At 32.4% G+C, this 26,026-nt stretch overlaps 1 protein-coding gene across 5 annotated transcripts; it reads right to left on the reverse strand.

Annotated features, from left to right (window-relative positions):
- Positions 1-345: 345 nt before the first annotated feature.
- Positions 346-23,579, reverse strand: LOC144855791 (uncharacterized). Of its 5 annotated transcripts, none has more exons than XM_078713729.1 (23): positions 23,442-23,579; positions 22,587-22,687; positions 18,665-18,775; positions 17,171-17,389; positions 15,831-15,938; positions 14,692-15,577; positions 11,905-11,955; positions 8,090-8,278; positions 7,903-8,002; positions 7,552-7,702; positions 7,292-7,453; positions 6,979-7,090; positions 6,699-6,859; positions 6,431-6,545; positions 6,172-6,341; positions 5,916-6,002; positions 5,725-5,824; positions 5,386-5,593; positions 4,964-5,260; positions 4,663-4,829; positions 4,311-4,483; positions 4,110-4,180; positions 346-3,775 (listed from the first exon to the last, which is right to left on the reverse strand). In XM_078713729.1, exons 2-23 carry the CDS (start codon positions 22,656-22,658, stop codon positions 3,523-3,525), a joined length of 3,963 nt encoding a protein of 1,320 aa, XP_078569855.1. In that variant the 5' UTR covers positions 22,659-22,687; positions 23,442-23,579; the 3' UTR covers positions 346-3,522. The 5 variants fall into 5 exon arrangements, with proteins under 5 accessions (XP_078569855.1, XP_078569854.1, XP_078569856.1 ...); XM_078713728.1 differs by lacking the exon at positions 11,905-11,955 and adding an exon at positions 10,392-10,416 and having other exon boundaries at positions 14,297-15,577; XM_078713730.1 differs by lacking the exon at positions 11,905-11,955.
- Between the last annotated feature and the right edge of the window lie 2,447 nt (positions 23,580-26,026).

A 26,026-nucleotide genomic window follows, 5' to 3' on the forward strand; every position in this document is an offset into this window, starting at 1 on the left:
AAGGCTAGAACCAACTGTCTCTATCATGAAATCTCGGAAATTCGACGAATAAGTCTTATTTCACTCAAAGTTTACACACACACACATTCTCCACATCCTAAACAATCTTATTTCCACCGTTTAAACGTAATTTTATTTATTAATATTTTTATACTGTAATAGTTTATATAAGTTTTTATATTTTATTATCCTTTTTAAATTATTAATGTAACCTGAAATGATATGAGTCACAAACGTACTTTTTTCATCTCAGTCTTTTGTTGTGGTTTATTTCATGTTTTTGTGACGTTGATTTGATTGGCAATGAAACAGTATGAATAAAATAAACAGAATAAAAGACACTAATTAATCTAGCACCACTGTTTATTGCAGTTCCATGTTACATCGCTAAATACAGCAGAAGTCATGGAAATAAAAACAGTATAATCTGTGTTGATAATCGTGACCACAATCTAAGCTAACAATTATACAGATTTACCCTACTTCAATTGCACAACAGATACGTATAGGTTTAGGCCCATAAATATGATCTGGGCCTACAACTGAACTACGCACGTCAGGTCAATAAAGTTATAGTGAAGTCAGTATCATTTCGTTCTATACAATGAGAGTGGATAAGTCGATATCTTCGAGTATACATACAAATAGATTTAGCGACACGCACAAAGGGACAGAAAAGAGTACGCGCGCGTACAATGGTTATCAACGTTTACACGCGCGCGTTAACCTTTCTAGAGGTGGGTCAATGACTGCTAAATGGTGGTGTGTGTATCGATAGCAGATACTCTTTGATTGACGTTGTTCTAATTCCGGATCACAGTAAAGCGATATTGTTTACAGTCCACTTGAAAGAGACCGCTTTTCTGTAAACTCAAATAAAAACTCAATCGTTAAAAGCTGGTTAAAAATATGAAACTAAACCTGTAAAGAATTGTGGTACCGACAAAACGATATTATGAACACCAGATAGATATTTAACGTTCATAAATGTAAAAATGTTTCATAATATACGTTTCGTAGGTCATTATAAAACATATTAAAACTTATATACTAAGATAAAACAAACACTTCTCCCAGTAATTACACCAATGCTTGTCAGAACTTATTACTGTGGAGTCGTGTATGTATTGTTTATGTTATCTTTGTTACAACAAATACATATATGAATGAATACTATAAAACCAGAGAAGAGTGTGTAATTTCACTCTTCCCTGATAAAACACACTATTAAGGCAAGGTTATGTCATAAATAAAAACAAAAATAAAATAAAAATCACTTTATCAGCAATTCTACAGCATGTCCACACAGTATGAAAACTATAAGTAATTTTGCCATGTTTATCATGATTACGTCCTTATAAGCCCTGTCCACATTAGTATATTTTAAGAAATATAAATAAAAGGTGTCTAATGATACGTTTGCATTTAGTTTTGACAGGAAAAAAATTTGGAAAATTACATAATGAAAAATGATACTACAAAATATGTCCATTACATGAAATAAAACACATTATCTTTGTTTTTTGTTTTTTGTATAAAAAAAAAACTAAACTAAGACAAAATAATATGTTTAAATATCCAATGACATTAATCAAAGAACATACTAACAGAGAAATACCAAGATCTGTAAAAAGAGTGGATTAAATATGATGAGACCACGCCCATTGGAGGTTGATTTAAAGGTGTGTTTAATATAAGACCATGCCCATGTTCCAACAAATAACGTCCATGTGCTGTTTGATAAAACGCATTTATGATTTTGCTGCTCATATCCTTTTTCATCAATCAACATCAACTTAATTGTAAAAATGCTAATTATAAATAAATATCAATAAATATGTTATGGAATATTAATGACATCATACAAAATAAATCTAAATACTTAATTTCACTCACATAAAAACATATTAAATATAATAATTATTATGATTATTATGATAAAAATATTAAGAATAACGAAAATTACTGTTGGCTCTAATTAATATAACTGATATTTTACCATTCCATATTAATTAAAATATTCATTAAAAAATGTCCTCTCCTAAAGACTCCCTCTAAGTTCAAAATGTCTTTCTGTGGAGGTATGAATATTTCATACAGCTAGTCACATGTAAGAAAACACATTAATTAAACATTAATTAAGTAGTGTTATATACTTACTTAAAATAACAAGGTTAGAAACGAACAGACTTATTAATACAAAAATCAACATGTAATCTGGCTTCAATTGAGTGCCTAAGGTACTAAACTTTAGTTTCTAACATAGTTTTGCAAACTTGAATACATACTTATATTAATAAGTGCCAAACAATTTTTAGCAACTTAGGTACCCATAATACTAAAGTTTCTATTAAGATAAGGTTATTTACTGTAAGTAGAGTAGAATGTGTCCAAAGGTAAATCATGATATTTCCAGTTGTCAATCAAGGCATCAATATTAACAAATGTAATTTTTAGATCATGCATTGTTTGTAAGACTGGCTTGATGATAATTTCTATGGTTTTTTTTCTCTATAAAACCAGTTAAATGACAAAAATTTTAATTAATAATGCAAAATACATATTCCTCAACCCAACTTAAATGTTACCCTTTTCAGTCTAGTAATATATCACAGGCCAGACTGTCTATTCGACCAAATTGTATATTTTAGTCACATAATTAAAACAACATTAAGATGCCACACGCATCGCTCCATACGTAACACACTGTACCACCCATAACAGAATCCTACAGCATAGCTTCTAATAAGCTTTATACTATGCTGTAAGGGACTATTTAATTTATTCTACTGCAGTTACTGCAGAAATCACATTTTGTTTACTCTTTGACCTGTTTATGTAATCATTTAGCAAGATTTTTTTGACAGTCATACGCATTATAGACTGCCTTCTATATTGAAATAAAAATGTTATTACAGCAACGAAGTGGAGTTACTGCAGTAAAATAATTTTGATCCCTAATTAAAACCTTACACCTAATGAATGTTTGGCTAAAATGCATTACATTTATATTACAGAATATTTACACAAACATCACGATACATACACACAAAACATGATATTTCAAAGCCACGCCATGTACAATATACATACAAACTTTTTATATTATAATATTTACAATAAAAACACCCCACCATATTTTCATTTTTTTTTTAAACTTACATTTTCTTAAAAAACCTGGACATAATTACATTATAAATAGCTCATGCATTAAGTAGTAGTTATTACTTAATTAGTTAATTTATTAATTAATTAATAAAACTTGTAGTTGGAACAGCATTTTCTCCTTTTTTATCTACATTTGTTTAGATTTACTCTCGGTTCATGTAACATGTTTAAAAATTGTTCTTGCAGTGATCACACTTCACCTATAAATATGGTCATTTACATCCAATCAAATATTGCCTCTCATATCTGTATGAGTCTCTCATATTAACTAACCAATCAAATTTACTCTCTCATAGCAGTTTAACAAATCAGGTCAGGTATGTAAGTTTCTTTTACCATGATACTATTTTTAGATTATACAGTTTCTTCCCACATGCCGGTATCCCATGATGCCTTCTGTCTTCCCACATTCACTTGCTGCTTCCCTTCCTCCCAGCTGGCTCGTTTCATTGTCTTCTCTATTTCCTCGATTTCTTCTTGGCCTTGGTCCAAAATGTTGGTGATCTCTGAAAGCAAAGGACTCTGGGAAGAGCTGCTCATTCTGGTCATGTGATGTGACTGTATTTGATTGGTTGCACCCCGGAGTTGAATGTCAGGCACGTCAGGCCTACATTAAAACAAAAGAATTTTCGTTTTTTAAATGTTTTTTATCGCAATACTTTTGTTTCAGGCAAAAAGTTCATACTGTAGTATATACAGGGATTGAATTTGAATGTTATTTATTTATACTGGGTAACCTCTTCAGTCAAAGACTGGTCTATCAGAGGGCCCAATCGTTATCAGTGGTTGTGGTTAATGTCCCATAATCGGGATTCTACTGTATATACTGTAGTAATACAATAGCTTATAAATTAATAATATAACTAATAAGACAATAGCTCATACCAAAATGTATTGTATACAATTTGAAGGAAAAAAATAGAATTTTGTAAAAGGCTTACCCATTGTACATTTCAATGACACGTTTGGCAATGTCAGTTTTGTTGTTTCTCTTTACAGTGGATGCTCTATCCTCACCTAGTATACAATAAAGACAGTGCAATTAGGAAACAGAATAATGAATACAATTATTAATGTTGAGAGAGGCAGGATTTTAATCATCCAACTGACAGGTTAATAATTGTACAACTGTTACTAGTTACTGACTTACCCAAATCAAGAACCATTTGATCGCGTGGAAGACTGAGATAGTTAGCTGCCACCTTGCTACGATCGAGACTTCTACTTCTGCGCTCCGCTCGAATGATGGTTGAAGTCTGCGACAGTACAGGACCATCTTTCATGCCACGGAAGTTGGACAAATACCCCTGATATTCTGAAATATAAGAAAAAAGATATAAGTATTTCAGTTAAATACGAACTGTAATTTCAGTTAATAAAAAAAATTATTAATTTTCATTCTCAAATTCATTTAACACCCCTATACATATAAATGGTACAGTCTATTATTTGAATAAAAGCATTAATACCATTTAATATTGACTTTTGAATTACCTGATGCCTGGAAGGGACAGTTCGGTAGGATAGCCTTCCGTAGCAACACACAGAGAGCGGTGTTTACCACTTGCGTCGTAGGCGTTGGTCCACCAGCTGACGAACCTTGTACAATCGCCTCTTCAACAGCTGGTGCAATTTGTACATTCCAAGTCTTCGCCAACCATCTAAGAAAAAAAATTCAAAATCTTTTGTTAGCATTTCATAAAATGATGATGTCACCATTACCATATTTGGCCATATCACTCTTTTTGTTTTTTTTTGTTTTGTAGTTGAATATTGTAGACAGAGCTTTACTCACCTAAAAACAACTTCTGGGTTGTGAACATCCAGTGGAAAATCGTACAACAACCTTGGTCCTTGAATCGTCTCAACCAAACTCAATTTCTGCAAGTACTCATTCAGTCGCCACCATGCACTGTACACCCACGCTCCTAACAAGTTTTGGCCGTCAGTTGGTGGGAATGGTTGACCTCCGTTGGCAGAGATCAAACGGAGTCGGATATGGCGTGCTAACATACAACGCACCGGCTGGTTATCCCATTTGAAATGTACCCAACGGAACAGCTGTTGCATGGATAAGTCTAGACCAGTCATCCTAAACAAAATATGGTTTATAAGTTATTTTTATTTCATTAACGAAAAAATGTGTTTCATGTAATAAAATTATCTCATATGTAATATTGAAATTGATTGCAAAGCATTGTGGGATCACTACATTACCTGTTCCTATTCATGGTTGCTATGATACAGTTCCTTGGATGTAGCTGGTAAGCTGGTGGTGATGTGGGGCTACTGGCTCTCAGGTGTTCAAGAGCAGGAATCAAATCCGACAAAATGATTGAAACATTGATTTGGTCCAAGCCGTCCAAAACCAGGATTGGTGCTGTCATTGGCCAATCACCTACATGCTCAATGGCTCGCAGGAAACCTTTAAAAAGAGTAGAAAACGAGTTTGATAATACATAAATAAAACCAGAACACTGCAGCCAAAATATTGAATATAGACACACAATTTCCGAGCATAACGATAATGATAACTATAATAATGATGGTGATTACCTTTCTCGATAAGAACTTTTTTTAGGCTTTCTCTGGTAACATTATGTTGTAGAGGTAGCACAATAACTGTACATCTCAATCCTTCTTTATCTTGTCTAGTCTGTGAAGAGAATACATAAGTTATTTAGAATGAGAATGAGTAGTGTGAGAGAAATAAGATCTGGACCAGCTGTGCATAACTAGATACTAACCTTAAGGCACTGAGCAAGTTTAACAGCGACATGTGACTTGCAGCAGCCAGGTGGTCCATAGAACACAACGTTACGGTACTGTTCAACCTGTAGTATAAGGAAAGAGTGTATGTTAACAAAATTAGTATAATTGGTAAAAAAATGGCTATTGTATCATAAGAGTCAAATTGTTATCCCTGCCAGATCTTTCAGAAGATTGAACAAGTATGAACCAGTTAAAACCAAATCCAGTGATAACTATCATATGAATACTCACCAGTCGTAAGAATGTCTGCAAAGTCTTAGCTGACACATGACTGGTATAGGCCAACTGATCCAGACTTCCTTTAGCTACTGATTTCAATCGAATCTCTATATCTGATCCAGACTTAGTCAACACATATGGAGGAGTGGATGGGTATTTATGACTGGTCCATGTTACACTACCTGAGCAAAACAAAGATAATGACATTTTATAGTCTATAGTCCAGAAAAAAAATGTTGCGATAGTCTCTGAAGAAGAGAAAGAAGCTTACCAAGTGTGTAAGAAGCAATAGCTGCTGCATTCAGACTAAGTTCCATCTCTCCATCTGGTGTATCTTCTGTTGGACTTCCATCCGTCTTACCAATGCCATCGGCTCCATTTAATTCCTGTTGGAAGAAGAAAATGTCAAAGTTACGACAAGCTGAAGCTTAGGAGTGTTGATACCAATCTCAGGGTTCAAATCTGATCACATGATCTTTTCAAACTACTTTATTCCGACAAACAATACAGACTGATCTTCAAGATTGGTAAGTCTTTACCTTTGTATGCTGCATAAGAGCATTTGCTACACTGCTATGAAAAGAAGTCCAATTGGTACGCTTAGAGATCAGTATACAACCAATGCTGCAACGCTGACAACTCTGTCCTTGTTCTCCATCAACGACAACTGCAACAATCACCTTGATACTGTCTGGTGAACCTGATAAACAGAAATACAATTTTGAAAAATTAGTTTTATAGAAAATAATGTCTCTTTGAACATCACATTATCTGTCATTATTATATTTAAGCAAAAAACAATATTAGTTAGCCACTTACTGAAAGCGATAACTCGTTTACAGGTTGGTGTGGCAACATCATGTGGAGTTCGTTGCCACATGTCAAGAGCTTCCAGATCAAGACCGTGTCGACAGAGCAGCTCAAGAGCTTCCTAAATTACAACAAAAACATGTAGTCAAGAATTTCTGTTTCAATACGGAGATGTGAATAGACAGAACAAGTTAAGAATGGTTATCCACATCAGGTCCTTAGAGTAAAGTCCAATAATACAGAGGACTATTATACTGCCCCAGTGTTGACAGCATCAATAATGTCTAATCATCTAGATGTCATGTATGTATGATAAACTTACAACATGTCCAAGAGATGCTGCAAGATGTGCCGCTGTCCAGCCTTCTTGGCTTGCTGCATTCAGCTCACTATGCAGACCTTTAGCTGTGAAGTGCTGAAGCAACACTTGTAGACACTCAACATGTCCTCTCTCTGCTGCTATATGTAAAGGAGTGCATCCAGTCTAAAAACAACATTATTAATTAGTACTTGGTTTACCAAAATTGTAACATACTAAAAGGTAACTAGTGAATGATTCATTAAAAAGAGTAAAAGACTTACTTGTGATCGACACAAACTGGAAATACCCTGGCTTAGAAGAACTTGAACACAAGCTCCAGAACCACTGCTAGCTGCCTGATGCAAAGGCTGCCATCCTATGGTATCTGGCTGGCTTGCAGGGCTGCCAGCATCGAGCAGTAACTGCATACATCTAAAAGATATAAGAATAACAGGATTAAATGGGTATCACATAAAGGAACTGCTGTTAGCCATATGGCGTCAGCTAAAAGTACACCAGAATTCAGTAGAGAAGCACGAGAACTAAGTTGATTTCATATCTTAAAAACATAAATGTACTAGGTACTTAAATGTTGGCTGCTTTTATTCAACCCCATCTTTGGTAGGTCTTACCTTGCATGTCCAAATTTGGCAGCTGCGTGAAGCGGTGTGAAACCATCGACTCTAACAGCGGCGGCTGAACCACCGTGTTGTAACAAAGACTTTAAACAATCTGTAAAAAACCATTAAATATTAATCCACCGCATCATTATTGTCTACAACTAACATGTTATTATAACCCACAAAGCATTCAACTTACCGAAATGACCATAAAGGGCCGCTATATGAACCGGAGTAGATCCATCGTCAGCAGTTAAATTAGGATCCAAATGCTGTTCAACTACAAGTCTATTAATTGCCCCTACCTCCCCCCTCTCAGCTACCAGGTGCAAGGGGCTAGCACCGGCTGCTGAACTTATCTGATGTCTAACTACTTGGCCAGGGAGACCTGCAAGAAATTAAATATGAAATCAATAATTTATATGCAAATAGGACTATGAATAATGCACAGAACCACCTGTAATAACTTACTGACACAAACCAATCAATTTCATCCTGAGGAAATAATATGCAAATGTTATTACAAATATGCATAAATACACAACTTTTAATGATATACCATACATTCTCAAAAATAATATTCTGTACTTAGGCAAAGAAATAGTTTATAAAAGAAAAGTGCAATGTTCTGTAATAAAAACAAATTATTTTAAAAAAAGCAGGCGTGATAGATATGCAAATGACATGATGAATAATTCATTAAAACAATTATAAAAATGTTGATGTCAATAGAAATATTCTTAATTCTGAACTGTGAACCTGGCAGGATTATTTTTTTAGTACCAAATATTTGCAAAAAAGTTTTTGAGACTGGCCTGGATGTTAAATGTTTAATATTCTAAGAGTTAAATAAAGGTCAAGACATGAGGTCAATATCTGTTAGCAACAGGAAAAGAATAAAATGGTTGAAAAACAGTCATGATGCTAACAATCACAGACCTTTACCAAATATAAATATTCATGAGATAAAATGAATAATTAATATTTGCCATGCAAAGGATCAGAACGACAAGTTATGATTGGTTGGTAACTGATTAGGAGCGCTTGCAAACTGGTTAAATAATGAATATTCATAAAATAATTAATTTATATAAATATATCATTGAATTGTAAAATAAATTATTAATCATGCATTAGCTATGTTATATTTTTTTTAACTTTTTATATATTTAAACTTTTTTTTGTAAATTTTTAACAACCAAACTCCCTGCATGTTGGGAAGTTTTTCTTTAAATTTTGTGGTGTTAAATCATTCAATAAACCTTTCCACATGAATTATAAATATTTAAATTATGTCAAATATGGCAAAATACAGATGAACACAAATGAAATGTTTACAGAAATTCTTGAAACCAGTACAAATGTTTACAAAATCGGAAGAACTGTTATTACAACTTTCATAATAAATAAATAATGATAAAAATGGTACAAAAAATTGTTAGTTATTCCTTTCTAAATATATAGATGCAAGAACTAAACAATACTTTGTATGATAATCTTTCAATTTAAAAAAAAAATAAATATAATGTATTAAAAATAAATTTTAAAAAAAAACACAATAACAATATATAAATATAATGACAAGGTTAGAATATATAAACATTTCAACTGCTTTTAGTCATAACTTAAAAATGCAATAAATAATATTTTATGATTCAAACAAATTTGTTTTTCTAATTTAATTTTAACAACTAGAGCAAAATTTTAGTCTTGTTGAAAAGGGAGAATTTATGAGCATTTCTTTTTCCTTGAGAAGAACTTAAGATTAGTTGTTAATCCAAATGTATCTGATCCTCACATTTTTCCAAATACTCAACATGTGTATCTACTGTAATCTCATAAATTTAAGATAAAAATTTAGTTAACCTCAGTATCATCTTTATATCAAACCTGACCTCGCACATGTTCCAATGAGAGAGAAATGGTAGATGATAGTTTCGTTAACATAGAAAGTTGGAAGAAAGTCATGCAGATTAAGATATGCAACCAACCACACAAAGTAAAAGAATTTAAAGAGAAAATTTGATAGATTTATAAACTTATTCAGATCCTGAAATAAAACTAAATATGTAATTATTCTTTTATTATCATATTATGTTTATTTTAATGATAATATTCAAATTTGAATCTCAGTTAGGGATGTTTTGTCACTTTCTCAAATATTTCATTATCTTTATGACTGTTAATAAATGTACATAATAGTGTTTTTTGTTTTTCGATTAGTTTTCTGATATTTATAATTTGATTTCTGATTTCAATTACTTGAATATGCATGAGGTTTCAGTATAAACAGGACCAATGGCAAGGCTAAAAGAAAATAAAAAACATATTTCTTACCATTTCCCTGTATCATATTTTCTATATTCACTCTTTTGAATTTACCATTATTAATTTTTTTTTTTACAAGCCCTGTGTGATTGGTTAAGTGCAAGAAGGATGGAAATACATTCGTATGGAGGGGAAAAAGTGACAAATCTGCATTCGTTAAAAGCAGTACTTACTCTGTGTCAGTAGGGGTATGGTACACTGTGCATGCCAGAATTAAGGGGGAAGGTGAAGAAAAGTAGGTTAAGTCATTTTTATGATTTCTTATATTAACTTTAATTTTTATTATTAAACATAGTGTTGATAAAAATTATTATTATTTTTTTTTTCAAATATGAAGTAATTTGAAATATAAAAATGTATGGACATTAAACAATGTTTAAAAAAATGATGTACACATTTTATTTTAAAATGAAGAATGAATTTAAAAGGTTGAAATGGATATTTAAATTATATTTGTTTTAAAGTATCGCTGTTAATGATTAATTTAGAAATAATCAAAATCATGATGGAATTTGCTTAAACACAACAAACAAGCAAACGTAGAAAAGAGAACGTCATAATAAATATCGAATATGAAAATCATTGAATATAAAAAAAATATATAAATAAATAAACTTATAAAAAGCTTGTAATACATCATAATTATATAAATATTCCAATAGAAATGAGTGCAATTTAATTAAAAGCAATTAGAATGAAATATGACTTATTAATGGAAATATATATAAAGATAAAATAAAATGTCAAAGTTCAAAGGTTGATGATCTACTCCAGTCCAGCCCAGCTTCGCAATGCAATCAGAGTTTTGCAATGAATTCAGATGAAGTGTTAGTAATAGCGTAGGAAAGGTTAGGCTGGGCAAGAAGCATGCTGGTGGTGCAGAGAGTGGGTCAGATATTGGGACACACACGCACGCACACATGCAGGGGACGGATTAACACACATCAACAGATATGGCACACACACACACACAAACATATAACCTTTGACCTATGGAAATAGATTACAAAATTTCAATTATTTCATTAGTGACAATAGAATTTGATCATTTTGAATGGCGACAAACAAAACAATTATATAAAGCAGATATTTAGTAAACAAAACTAACAAATTAAAAAACTGCCATTTAAATTAGAAATCTTAAATAATTGTCTATTTGGATGTTTTGGTTGGATGTGAATGTTTCATTGACACTACAGTACTTGCTTCTGTTCGCAACATTTTTATTGGAAATTTAAATTTGGTATTAACGACAAGTAAAATATATATGTTAAACTTGACCTGCTGACCATTAAGAAAAAATCCAATTTGACCAATGCTATATATTATATTAGTAAGCATAGAGCATTTAAGGAAAAGCTTGAGAAGGATGATTAAATGATGACCATTATTAATACATGAAAATGTCTACATTATAAATGTAATGTGTTTGAGCAAGTATTTGGTTCCCAAGAATAAATAAAAGGCGCTTCCAGCATGAAACGCTATATTAAAGGTTATGTTTGTAAGAGGAAAGCGTGACCAGAGTGATAACTACCATTAAGTGCAGGAATTTGATATCTTAATTATGTAATTAGTATTAAGCTTTAAGGTCGCAAAACAGATGCATTGTGGGTTTAATGGAGGTTTTGAAACCTGTGTAAGCCAATGTAAATGGATGGATCAAAATGTTTGTTTAGTTACTACCTCTATGATGACTACTTTTACTTGATGTCTTTTGTGGAATTCTTGCATGAACTGTACAAAGAATACATTCTATTTTAGATGAAGTTTCCAAAAATATTATTATTACTTTTTTTTTTTTTTAAATTCAGTCTTATTAAAGAGAGATTATAGAGATATTCGATAAACTGAAGATTTTTGTTGAAAGCAAAAGAAGAAGAAAAAAACACTAAAAATGTTTAACACTAAAAATGTTAATAAACAAATACACACACTTGGCACTTTGATTTAGGAAATGAACTTCAAAAAACTGTTTTTAAAAAAATAAATTTTACTCTGATAATCATCATCACATCATCAATGCAAGAAGTCGTTATGAAAAATGCTCACACTTCAAAATAAACAACAGCTTTTAGTACAATAAATAGTTCCAAGTTCTCTCAATCAATCAAGCCTTTTTCTTATAAATAATTGGCCTTTATCTCTCAGTTTTCTAGAAAATATTTATATATATATATATATATTTCTAATCCTCACCACAATACAGTTCATTTCCTTCTCTTCACTCAATTTATTGTTTTATTTTTTAAATAGAATAAAATACAACAAATATATAGAATTTTAATTTACAGGTATGGAGAATGGTAGGTTGGATGCGATTGGGTAAAGTTGTTTCCACTAAACATGATAACAGTATACAAACAGCAAATCTACTCTAGTTTTTATGTGAACTACACCCTCCCCCTAATTTAGTATTAGGTAGGTGCAATCTCAAGGTGGACAAGGATCTTTTATATAACTACGGTATTCGTTTTATATTTTCATGTTACTTTTTCAATGTTACCCACTCATACCTACAACACATCAAGCTTCCCCTCTACTTGTAGATAAAAAAAATGAATGGTGGTATGTGTATGTTTTATTTACAAACCAAAATCCACCAGATTCAACACAGAAACTGGATAGGCCACCCTCAATAAATATAATCTATTGTTATATCATCTAGATATTCCCTCAAAACTACATTAGCTAATGCTCTAGCTAGCTTAAGCTTGGTTGCCACTTGGACAAAAGGCAACGAGGCCATAAGTAATTTGACCAATCACGACTCAATGGGTCATCCGAACAGTCACTTGTGATTGATCAACCAACTTATAATGTCATTGCATGGACTGTGCATGCTTAACCTAAATTGATCTGTCAAAAAGTTTAGAGTAGAGTTAAAAAAATGTTTACTGTTACCAAATTAAGTGGAAATAACTTCTACTTTTTGTTGCATTAACCTTTGTATGAGAAAATCTTAAAACACTGTTTAAAAAAAGAGAAAGTGACATTGTAGAGACACCAAAAAGACACTAACAATGAAGCAGAACATCAAAACAGCAGCAAAAACCAGCACAGAGGACATGGCCAGGGAATCTTGGGATTGAAGTAAAAGGCACTCTAACTACCAGTGGGTCATGTGACTGAAAGCACATCACAAAATATCAATGTGACAGTGATGAAAGCTATGACTAGATACTATAATACTGGTATTAAAATGTTACTAAATTTTAGTTGTTCTAAAATGTTGGTCACATGACATCTCTAATACGTTGGTCACATGACGTCTCTAATATGTTGGTCACATGATGACTATAATACTGGTATTAAAAAAATGTTACTAAATTAAATTTTAGTCATAATTAAATATTGGTCATGTGATTGTAAGTACAATAAGCTATTGGTGAGGACTGGTATCTAGCTACGACTAGATTTAATATGTTACTTTAGAAATTACATTTATTAATTAGTTCAAAATTGTGCTTCTTGTTGGTCATGTGGCTATAGAGCACAACCAGTTTATAAAGATTTTTTGTTTCTAAAAATGTTTTAGTTTAGTTTGTATTTTTATGCTTTAACTTCCTACTTCAGGAGCTGGGATTGGTTAAAACTATATACTAGACAAGTCTGCATTTGTACAGAAGCACTTTGTACACTGTTTTCAATGCAAACAGGTCTATATTTCTCTAAAGGGAACTAGCAAATATTATATAGTTTTGTATTATGTTTAGTTCATTCAGCTTATAGCAAGCAATTGCTAATGTTTTAAAGATATATCATCCAAAAGCCCTAGTTATGTGGTTAATAAATAAAATGATATATGTAAAAAAAATCTTGAGTAATAAATTTTGTTTACCAGTATTATTTGTGTTATAATAATATTTATAAACATATGTAGTCACGCCACAATCTACTAGTCAAGCTGTAAGTAACCTAACTACAACAGCCGGTTTTAGTGCTAATAAGAGTAGCTAGCGTGCATGCCGTACTAGGAAGGCTGGTTGTTAGTAATACCTGTCAGTGTGAGGTGTGGAGCTGGGCTGGCCTGGCCTGAAGTAGAAGTATCCAACCTTCTTGATTCTACCTCACCCACCTGTGTGTCCCTGGCCATGCCCTCTGCATTAGAGTTGTTACTGTTGGCATTAAGGGCACCTGTTTTGTGCCCTGCAACTCCGCCTAGCTTACTTGCGTAGAACTGTTTGCGAGCCTCCACCAAAGAATCAGATTTTCTAGCTACCACAGTCTTACCAACTCCACTGTTAGTGGGCCCGCTCGAGGGAGCAGATTTCTGAGGTATAAGGGTTGGTTTGTTAGGCGGAATAGGAGGGGGGTTCCCCCTGGGTGAAACAACCTTTTTGGATTGTGTCCCACCTTGGGAAGGTGCTTGAATTACAAGGGGTTGGTTAGAAGCTGTGGTTTGCTTAGAATTGTTAGTGACTTTGGTATCCCTAGACCTGTCCTCTCCAGTGTTGATTATTGAACCAGTACCTCGACCTGGAGAGCCAGGCTTGCCTTGCTGCTTTGTCAGTGGAAGAACTTTGGCAGTGGGAGGGTTAGCAGAGGCTGAAGCCTCACCACGTTTACTACCTGCTACACCACCCTGCTTACTTCTGTTGACTGGCGATGCCCTCCCGTTGTTGCTTCCTCGAACCTGTGTCGTCGGTGATGAATTTCCAACTTTTGGCTTCATCTTAGAACCTGGTTTGACAACTCCGCTTCCGGGTCTAGTAACTCCAGGATTTTTAGCAGTCCTTGGGTTATGAAGATCTTCTGAACTGGAAGAATTAGAACCATCAGAGCGATCTAATTTGCGATCTCTTATAACCTTAGAAGTTGCTCTTGCTACATTCGGAGTCTTTTGTTTAGTGTCTTTTGCAGGAGTTTCAACTATAGAAACGGAACTATTGCTTGGACTAATCTTTGAGTTTTTCTTGGCAACCTCTAATTTTAATTTCTGTTCTGTATTCGCTAAAGCTTGCTCAAGATCACTAATTTTCTTTCTCAAAATCTGAACTTCATCTTTCAGTTCTTTATTTCTGTTTTCTTCACGATTAAATTTTGCTTTTAACTGTTCTCTTTCAACATCAACTTCAGAAAGTTGCTTTTCCATCTCTGCCTCCCGTTTGGCAGCATCTTTCGATTCTGCAGATAAATAGTTTTCAGTGCTCTCCACCTTATGCTGGAGAGTGAGTAAAGACTGCGCCAACATGTCAGATTTTTGCTGCTCTTCCTTGAGTTGTTCTAAAAGGACAGTTCTTTCTGCCAACATAAATTTAGCAACTTGTTTAATGTTTTTACGTTCCTGAACAATAACATTTTGTGCTCTTTTGTTTTCTCTTTCCAGCTTCTTTTGTTGTGCCTTTTCAAATTCAACCTGAAAGAAAAAGTATACCAAAAGGTATTGAATGTTATATTTTGAAATTTGATTTTCTTTAGCAGCAATTCAGCAAAGTGTATTTCAATCCAATGCTTTCTACTTTTCTAATTGGCACAAATTTGTCAAAAGGGACTGCACATTTCTACACCCCTAAAGACCACTATGTCTAGCAGAAAATATACAAGTCAACAAAAGGAGGCATCTTCTCTTTTTGATAGTGTACATGATAAAGATGCACCAGAAGCATTACCTGTTGTATAAGACGTTCCCTCTCCTTCTCCAGCATATAGGTAACATCATCTCCTTGAGCGGCATCTTGTGCATGCTTGTGCCGCTCATCTTCCAACTGAGAAACAATCTTAACAAAAATTGAAAAAAATTTAAAATACTGTCTATAAGGACAAAAATAATGATGAACAAATTATATTGTTATAATAATAATAAATGGGACTTATAGCGTATTATGCAAAGCCTCGAATGCGCTTAACAAAAGAAATAACAAGAGGAAAACTAAGAGAAAAACGAGTTTAGTGTTACCTAGGACCTGTAGTCGTTACGTTTTGTTAATTTATTTTGTGCATATTATATTATTATATTAAAAGGTTCCCTATATTATGACTTAATTGCAGAAAATATAAGAAAATGTATTCTCTTAATTGCAGCAGGATTCAAAATTGTAATAATACAGCAATAATCAAACTACAATATTAATTTTTATCAATACTAATATATTTACTGTATTGCTTCAATATGTTATCTAATTAATATGTAAATTTCTTTTAGGCCTTGATATACTTGCCTACTAAATAAAACATGTGTATTATTCATACCATAATATACAGTATATTAATTATAATACTTGATGACAGGCTAAGATTATTGATTAACACCATTGTAATTGAACAAGCGGATCAATCAAATGGCGGTATGACACGCAAAAGAGTACAGTGCATTCATCAATACTCATTAACATATGAGTCAGCTTGATTGTGGGTATTAAGTATTGGCTCAGCAAGCTAATTAACATCTCATTAAACATAATTAACACAGACGCTTAGCTGGTACACAGCCATTATGGAAATTAGCTGTGTTTCAACACTTGTGACTAAAGCGTTTTGGTGACATTGACAATGAAATTGTCACTTGAAGTTTATAATTTTTGATTGGTTCAAAATGTCTTATATTAATATATTTTTAATTTGATTGAATAAGAATTTCTGTCAATATTATCATCCTCATCATTATTATATTATATTTGTAATTATTAAAACTACTGTCTGATGAAACTTGGTTTTTAGTGGTTGGTGTGAAGAAGGATTCTCAACATAAAAATTTATCACAATGGTAAAGTTTTAAATGATTTAAAATAAAAACCAATTAACCAAAAAGTATACCATCTTATATAGCGTTAATTTCATGGGTGTACAGTACCTGTAGAGTGTAGTTAGAGGTAATTCATTGGAAAAAGGTGCAGGCTCTTATGGACAATATCAGTATCACTGTCTTGGAGGTGTGCTAAAATGTATTGAAAAAGCCTATGTCGGTTTATCCGGGTAAGTTGTGCACAAAGTAGACTAAGAATATAAATACCTTTGCATGGCTTTCGGTCAAAGCTTTTAATTGGCCAATCATATTCTGCTCTGCCTTTTTGTGATGCGTTATCAGGGTCTGTAGATGGTTGAGGGGGTGGTTGGCTTCTTCCTCTCCGGGTTCGCCATCTGGACGATCCCGGATTAGCGCAGCGTATGGATTATTGAATATAAGTTTCTTTTGCACAGACTTGCTACGTAGCAATTTTTGACGCTCAAGCTATGAAAAAAGAGGGAAAAAATAATACAGTATAAATAGGCAATCTACGTTTAACGTTATCAGCCCACACTGGGGAGGTAAACTTGGATACTTAATCATTATCAAGTGCTTGTTTGAGTATAGTAATGTACTACTATGCAAGCATGTTTTGTGGACTGTACCATTATTAGATATGGGTGTTGGACAAACTTTGTGTTGTATGTAGCCTCTTAAAACGAAAACTACATACAGAACTACATACTGTACAGTACTGTGCAGGAACAAATAGCATAGTTGGTACTAATATAGTGTTTATTAATGAAAACTGTTAAAATATTTGCTTTTTAATTAATTATAGTATAGTTTTCAAAGTACTGTAGTGTTAATTGTTATTTTTATTTTATACGACAACATTTAATTTTAATAATTTGGAAAGTGAGCCATATGGTGTATAAAGAAACAACCATATTGATAAATAGCACTTGCATCAAATATCAGATCATTTTAATTAACTAGTACACTGATGATAATTATAATATAATATTAATATGGTATTGAATAATAAATGTGGCAGATCAATATTAACCACAAGCCGTTTGCAAATAAGAAAACAATAATGGTACAGAATCAATATGATTAGTTTGGTTACTAGATGATATTGGGTAATATCCGCTATCGGCATCAGCTGTCTGCCTTGATGTCAGCTGGCTAAGTCATAGGGACGCATCTCATAGGCCTGTATGATCAATATGCTAGTGGAGTGCATGGGACAACTAAGCGTGCGTAATATGAAACACACGTTGGAAACATATTGCTGGGATGTTCCACAAGCAGTGTCATTCAATTGTGTCGGAGTATCATCATTTTAGACTTGTTTTGTACTGCAATTGTTATATTTCCTAAGTCCTACCGCATAAAAATACATTGATGTTTATTTTTAACTTGGCAGAAAATTAATGTTTTTTCCCTTTTCATTTTAAAGGTCTTATTGTAAAAAATCAACAATACAGTAGAGCCACATTGAAATAATGGCATTGTTTATGGGTCATACCATTTCATAAAAGGGTTCTCATAAATATTCCTTTTTAGATAATCATTATCTTACCCTGAATGATTTTTGTTTTTTTTAGGACATTTAGGAAATAGTGCCAGTGAAATACTATGGATTATAGTGATTGAAAATGTTCATCTGGTTTGCAGTTATAATTATATATATATATTGTATATATTAAAATATTAAGTTATTTGAAATGTTGGATTATAGGTCATACCATTTCATAATAGGGGTGTACTCACCTTGAATTGATGAATTATTAGATCTCTAGTTTGTAGTTCATTTTCTAATAACCCTACCAAATGAATCAGCTGTGCTTTGCCAAATTTATTGTCATTTCCTCCTTGGAAATCCTGAAAATATGCAAAACAATCATTTTAATGTATAATTGTAAATTTATAATTTATTCAACTTCATGCAATTAAATAATATTGCACATATTTTGTATTCTCATAATTTTTATTCTACACAGAGCTCCATGTGGACACATTTCCCTTGCCGCAGGCAAACATCAATTTTATTTCTTAACAATTCAACATCATTGCCAGAGAACATATTTTGTTAATGTTTTTATTCATATTTCTGTCGTAACACACCATGTGAAAATATTTTATTACTCTATGTTGAATATATTTATACAATTCATTCAGCATTTTAACACATTTTATATGCTGACTTTTTCTCACACATGAACAAAAATATCTAATATCAATAATCACTCATGCGTAACAGTAATGTTTTCAGGCTCATATAAGACAAATCCCTTTAACAATGTATAGTATGCTATCTGTACCATATTTCTATTCAGATAACTACTACAATTGTTCGCATACACTTTTCAAACATGATTCAATCTGTTTTCAAAAGGATTATCCATTCACTGAATGAGAATAGGTACTGTAGATTTTGATCTGCGATGACCTAGGAAAGTCTAGAAAATCCCCATGTATTCATTTTGTGTATGCAGTGTGTATGGGAATAGGGCAGATTGTTCCGTGCCATTTCTTGACTCTATTTTGATAGACAATGTCATGATAATTTGATTTAATATGTACTGTAGGTCGTCGCAAATCAAATTCAAGAAATTTTAATCTTCTTAAAGTATAATATTAATAAAACCAGAACCAATTTACTGTATTGATAAAAACAAAATACTAGCTTAAATAAATGATACTGTAAACATCTGTCAAAACAATGAAGCAAATTCTAAAGCTCTGTCTACACTATTAAACTTTATGTGACAAAAAAATATGTGATGTGCCCATATGGACATGATGATGTCATATCACTACTCTACCATATTTAAGCATATCACTACCATTATTAATTTATTGGGCACATCAGACACTTTTTGTCAAACTAGTTTAATAGTGTACAGACAGAACTTAAGTCTAAGAGAGTAACTCAGGAAATGTTTAATTTTGCTAAACAACATGAATATCTCAATATGACTGGAGTAATTAAATAGTAAACACTGACATTTACACAGTATATCATATGACCTTGATAAACCAATGATATTTGACCTGTTATAATAATATCCATGGTTGACCTGTCATCATTGTAAATGCCTTGAGAGCACAGCAGGAGCTCTACTGAACCAATCACTGATGTATAATCCTATCAAGCATGTAATATTCAGGAGAAAATTATGTCATATTTAAATATTTAATATAATTTTTCATACAATAATTACCTCTCAGTCTCAACAAGTTTTTTTATAATATTCTAATTTTTGTTCCATCTCAGACCATCATCGATCATAACTGATCATAGGTTTCGTCACACTTTGTGGCTATTGAAATATTGTTATATTGTAGTTAATATTGGATTGGGAAAAGGCCTAATATAAATATACTAACTGTATTATTAATATAGTTACCCAACATCACACAGCCTCCTGTTGTTATACAATACTGTAGGGATCATATCAGAATTATTCTACTGTTCTGTTAGTAGTTACTGCATTTATTTTAACTGAAAAATGATTCTACTGTTGTTTAACTACATTTATTTTACTGTTCAATTTCAATAAAGTATGCTTTAGTTTGTTTGGAGATGGAGTTTAATATAACAATGTATGAAGCACACTGCAATATACACCTGTATAACAACAAAATGAGGATAGTTACTGCAGTATCTGCAGTAGATTAATGTTTGCATGGTTACTTTCATAACATACTACCGTACTAATACCTGTTTTACAGTACCTTTAAAGTTAAATTTTTAATTAAATTTTTAGTTTCATGATTTATTCATGTATTTATTGAATGTCAGTTGGAAATATAATAAGCACGATTTTCCATCTCATTACTTCACTCAATTTATTTATTAAATACTATTCTAATTATTGAATAATAATAATATACACCTAGAGTACCATACCAGTGGCGAAGCTGGTTGGGTTTCATTTCCCCTGGATTTCCCCTTCTGAATGATCAAGTATTGTTTTTGAATTGATCAATGTCCTCGAGTAAAATTCCCACTTAAACTAAATGTTAAAATCACTGTGAAGTGCTTACATCACCACAAGATATTACCCATAATACTAATAGTCTTTTACTCTATCCAAATTGCCTACACTTTTTAAAATGCGAAATCTGCCACTGAGAAGTGAGATTGTAATGTTGTAAAATTCTGTTGATGATGATGATGATGGTGATGATGATGATGGTGATGATGATGATGATAGTGATAATGATGATAATGACTATGATGATGGTGATGATGATGCTGATAATAATGATGATGATATCAATATTGATGATGGTGATGTTGACGAAGGTGATGATGATGATACAGTAATGATGATAATAATGATGATGACGATGCTGATGATGGACTATATAATGATCAATGATGATATAGTAATGATGATAATGATGATGATGATGGTGATGATGATGATGATACAGTAATAATGATGATGATGTGGGTTCGATGGGGTTTTCTAGGTATTTTGGTGGTTTTTGAAGGTTTTTGGAGGTTTCCAGGTTTTAGCAATACCCAATTAGATTACAACACAATGATACACTATAGTATTGCAGTACATCATTTTTTCAGTAAAACTTGAATTTATTTTTACAAATCATAACTTTATTTTGTTGCGTAAAATCTGAACTTATGACCTTGTAACCATGAAAGCAGAAATACAATTAACATTCATTACAATGTTGAACTAATTGACAAATTACAGAGAACAATTAAAAGGAGGATCAAGCATCAATTAGATAATGATGGGAGTGAGTGCAGCGGAAAAACACCAACTGATGCTATTTGTTAGATAATACAGATTCCAGCAGCTGTTACAGTACGTTTTGTTGCATTAAAATGATAAATTTGATACGAGTGAGTCATAACTAACAGACACTCTGTACTATTCAATCAATGCTATTTTGAATAATAACAGATTTATTAATTATTAAAAAAACAAGAAAATTTAACAAACGGATGATTGAATTAGTAAAATGATGTTGCAGTAATAATAAAATGATTTTGATGATGACAGATGACGAGTAAGATTAGAATAAATTTGTGATATTGTTGATGACAGTGATGATGCTCCAGACAATGACATGATAAAGATGATACTTTGATGATACAATGTTGATAATATTTTTCACATACTGTATGTAGAACAGGCAGGGAGTCTGAGCCAGCAATGCTCTCCCTACTTTTGACAAAACATTTTTTTGGGGTGGAGGGAGGGTGGATGTGGAGGATCCAACTGAGTACCCCCATATCCTCTGTTTAGCCCTCTCTTCACCACATGGATTCACCGCTGATGAATTGCCAATAACAATTTTAAACAAAAATAGAAGTTTGATTCACATTGTTTCATTATTGTCTAATTCATTTCCTACATTAAATAAAGCATACAAATTGGTACCTGGTAAGGTCAAGACACAACTTTGCACTGATTATTAGCTGCATTATGGGAGTATGTTTCCATGTTTAAAAAAAAAATGACCAGGGTACAGTGATTAGAGGTTTCACATTGGGCGCTTTATATCCAGGATTACTATACTATTACTATTGATTGTATTGAATTTTCACAATTTTTTTCCCCAGTTGTGTATCGAATGTGTAATTTTAAATAACTATTTTTCACCTTTTCTAGGAGGAAAAAAGTTTTTCTAATATTAATTAGTTACAAGTGCATACCTGAGAATTACTTTTTGGCCCTCTATATTTGACCGTATCACTCTTAATTCCAATTTCTCCGTCCTCAGACATGATGGCGCTTTCAATATTTCAAATCAAATCTGAAAAGTAATTTCAATTGGTTTACATTTGTTGGTATGTCAGGTAATATCAATTAAGATGTACGTTTAATTAAATCGTATTTATTCAAATAAACGCACCAAGGCATTTTTATTGTTTAATAATGTACAAGCCTAAAGATAATACTTTTACACTCTCAGTCTCATTGCCTTGTCCTCTGGATGGGATAAAGTCTTTCCTGTGTACACGACATAGAGAATAAGATTCAAGAACAAAACTTGGTACAGATAGACTATGTACTATGTGCTGCTGTGGGTTCGTAGGGGGCATGATGTTACTAAGAGTAATACAGTTTAAAAAGTACATCAAAATAAACCAACAAATATTAATTTTACTGTCAAGGTACAGTATAATTAAATAGTACTAGGCCTCCCTATATAGGCTAGTAGAGTATTGAAAATATAAACAAATAACAATATTTATTTGACTTTCTATTAATTAAATTATGATGCTGCCTGGCTGCTGGATAATAAAAAATAATAAAGGCCAAACAGAAAAGTAATCATCTTGCAAATATAATAATAAAACTTATACATTTATTAACAGAAAGCCAAACACTCTAGGCTGGCAAAAACACGGTGAAAAATAAGCAACACACCACCACCCATCGGCTATCCTCTCTCCTTGCTACACTGGAACAAAAAAGTGGAGGTCGACTCCAGCTGCGGTCACTCTCCACATCGTTTCCAGATTGTCGGAGGCCTACAAATAAAACACAAAAATATTGATACCTACGGCTTTCATTCTTGTACAGCTAGAAAATATGTAATAACTATTACATTATAAATAATTTGTTAATCTTTTGAAGGGCAGCATGGCACCAAAAACATCGATGATTCATCATTTCATCTTCAAAATTATCTCGAAATCCATTCAATAATAACAATACCCATTTCCGGTTCAGTGTCATTTCGGTTGCCGGTACGGAAGCTTGTTTCCGCCCAATTTTAGAAAACTACTGTTGGGATTTTGAAAATACCAGTTGGCTGAATTACCAATGTCCATATAAATTTAGTGTTTAATTTGTATTAAAAATGTATCTAGAAAATTCAGAAAATCTTAGATAGGCGCTTACAGATCGCTTTTAGTTTTGCGAAAAAAGAAAGGCCTATAATGCTAGAGATTTTTTTTTGCCGAAAAAGCTACAGTTTTAAATTATCTATTAGGCCTAATTTCGCCATATTTCAAAGTAAGCTGATTTTTTGGCCCTAAAGAAAAATACGAAAAATAATGACAAAGAATTTATATAAAAGATATAGTACTAAGGCCTAATAAGTAATACTTAAAGGCGATTGAAATTGATAGAGCAATTTGGGTTAAAAGCACATCAAACCAACCAATATTGAAAATCTATCAGAATGAAATTTATATTCAATCAATATTTTTCCCCTTATTTTGAGCACAATACTGAAAAGGCTAAGCAGTGGCTTTCTTAGATTTGCCTGCTCTTTTGTTTACTGTATATCATAAAATAAAGAGAACTTAATGTTTATGTCAATTGATGAAAAGCGCCAATAATGGTAAACTAGACTATACCGAGTTGAAGTAAAGAAAAATGGAAAAAGAAGAAAAGCAAAAGAGATTTAATGTTCTATTAAAGCTCAACAAAACATGATTCCATACTTAATCTGCAATCAGCATTTTATGAGCTTTCTGTTTCCATATTTTGTATAAGAAGAAAATTATTTCCATTTTTTTGAAGTACGTCGATAAAATGATAGGCCTACACTGAGTTGATTTTAATCCGTTCGCATGACTACAATTACTATCACGACATTATAAAACGAACAAAATGATTTGTGATGATCAATTTTGAATTATTTCCACCAGTATACAACATTTTCCCTCAGGGCATCATAAACCGTGTTCCTTTTATATTTGTTATTATTGGTTTAATATGATTCTAAAGCTCTGTCTACACTAGTGATGTTCCCAATTTTGTGGTAGTGATATTTTCAAATATGATATTGATATGATATATAGCTTATCATTTTGCCAAGAATGGATCTTCAAAGACAGACATACTGTATGACCAAAAAATGGATCTGTCTCAAAATCGTTGAGGAGTTTTACTTCTCTTTTTCAAAGTTTAAAAAAAATAATTTCCACATTAATAATAATAATAAGCCAAATATTCTATAATGTACTTTATATAACGATTCACCATCTGAGATGAGATTCAATAACGTTACTGTATTTAATATATTATGTGGAATTGATTTTTTAGCAAGCAATAACTCGGTATCCAGGGAGATATACAAAAACACTGGTATAGCCTATATATTTCAGTATATGCGACAACCACCGCATGCAAAGAAGAATGGAGTTATTAATATTTCTATGACTCGATGATTCAAACCCAAAACTTGATTTGGGGGGAGTGAGTAGAAGACGAGAGTTAGGTGGGAGTTTAAATGCAGAGAATGTACCCAAGTTAATGTTAACCTCCTATCTCATAAAAGTAAACATGGGGTGATGTAAAACAATTACATAAGCATGAATTTTCACAAAAGTCTCTTTTCACCCCAAGCGAACTTCTGCTGCTTTAATAAATATAATTTGTTTATTATAGGCCCAAACCTCGTCGTGAAGATAGGCCTACCAATCAGTCATTGAAAGAAGAGGCAAAAATGTGCAAGGCACCAACGAGATCGAAAATGAAATCGCATGAAAGCGTCAGTGGTCTAAACGGTATGGTGCATGTATCAAGCAGAAGATACTTGGTTCTAATCCTCATTCATTATGATGTTCGAGGGCTGTTATCGACAATACCTCTCATGTTATACAAGTGAATGTAATATTATGTAGGTCTTATACGGTGCAGTTATTATTATGAGTATGCCGATGACATCGTAAAGCAGGTTTCTGTGACGATGCAAAATATTTTACAGAAATAAATATAGGTTCTTAAATGTTGCAATCGTCATAATTAATATTCAATTCAATTATTGAAAGGGTGTCTGACCACCAACCTATTTAGGAGCTATCGTAAATGATAATCTTAAATGAAATTCACAATTGCTTGCTAGCAAAGCTAATAAAATAGCTTATTTTGAAAGAAACTAAGTGAACTGAAAGTTGACAGCAAATATGTTTCCCAACCATTGATCCATGATTTTAATGTAACATGTTTTAACGATTTATTGTCCCACAAAAACATGAAAAAATGAAGATTTATAAAATCAGACTTATAGATTATTTTGTTGTTTTAATAAAATTAATCACTTCCGTAGAAAAAAAAGGATTATTTATAAAATGACAAAATAAATGCTTAAATTGAAACAAAAACCCATTGGCAGCCAATTTGACCATTTTTTTGC

Source organism: Antedon bifida, chromosome 11, assembly GCF_963402885.1.
Source record: "Antedon bifida chromosome 11, ecAntBifi1.1, whole genome shotgun sequence".
Lineage (NCBI taxonomy): Eukaryota > Metazoa > Echinodermata > Crinoidea > Comatulida > Antedonidae > Antedon > Antedon bifida.

Bases quoted from the DNA above. Each gene is read 5' to 3' on its own strand.
- LOC144855791 (XM_078713726.1), bottom strand. From the start codon at position 22,658: ATGTCTGAGGACGGAGAAATTGGAATTAAGAGTGATACGGTCAAATAT. The intron at 7,091-7,291 runs GTAAGTTTATCA...GTTGTAATTTAG, and splicing joins CAGCATCTCTTGGACATGTT to GAAGCTCTTGAGCTGCTCTG. The intron at 6,546-6,698 runs GTAAAGACTTAC...TTCTTCCAACAG, and splicing joins CTCTTATGCAGCATACAAAG to GAATTAAATGGAGCCGATGG.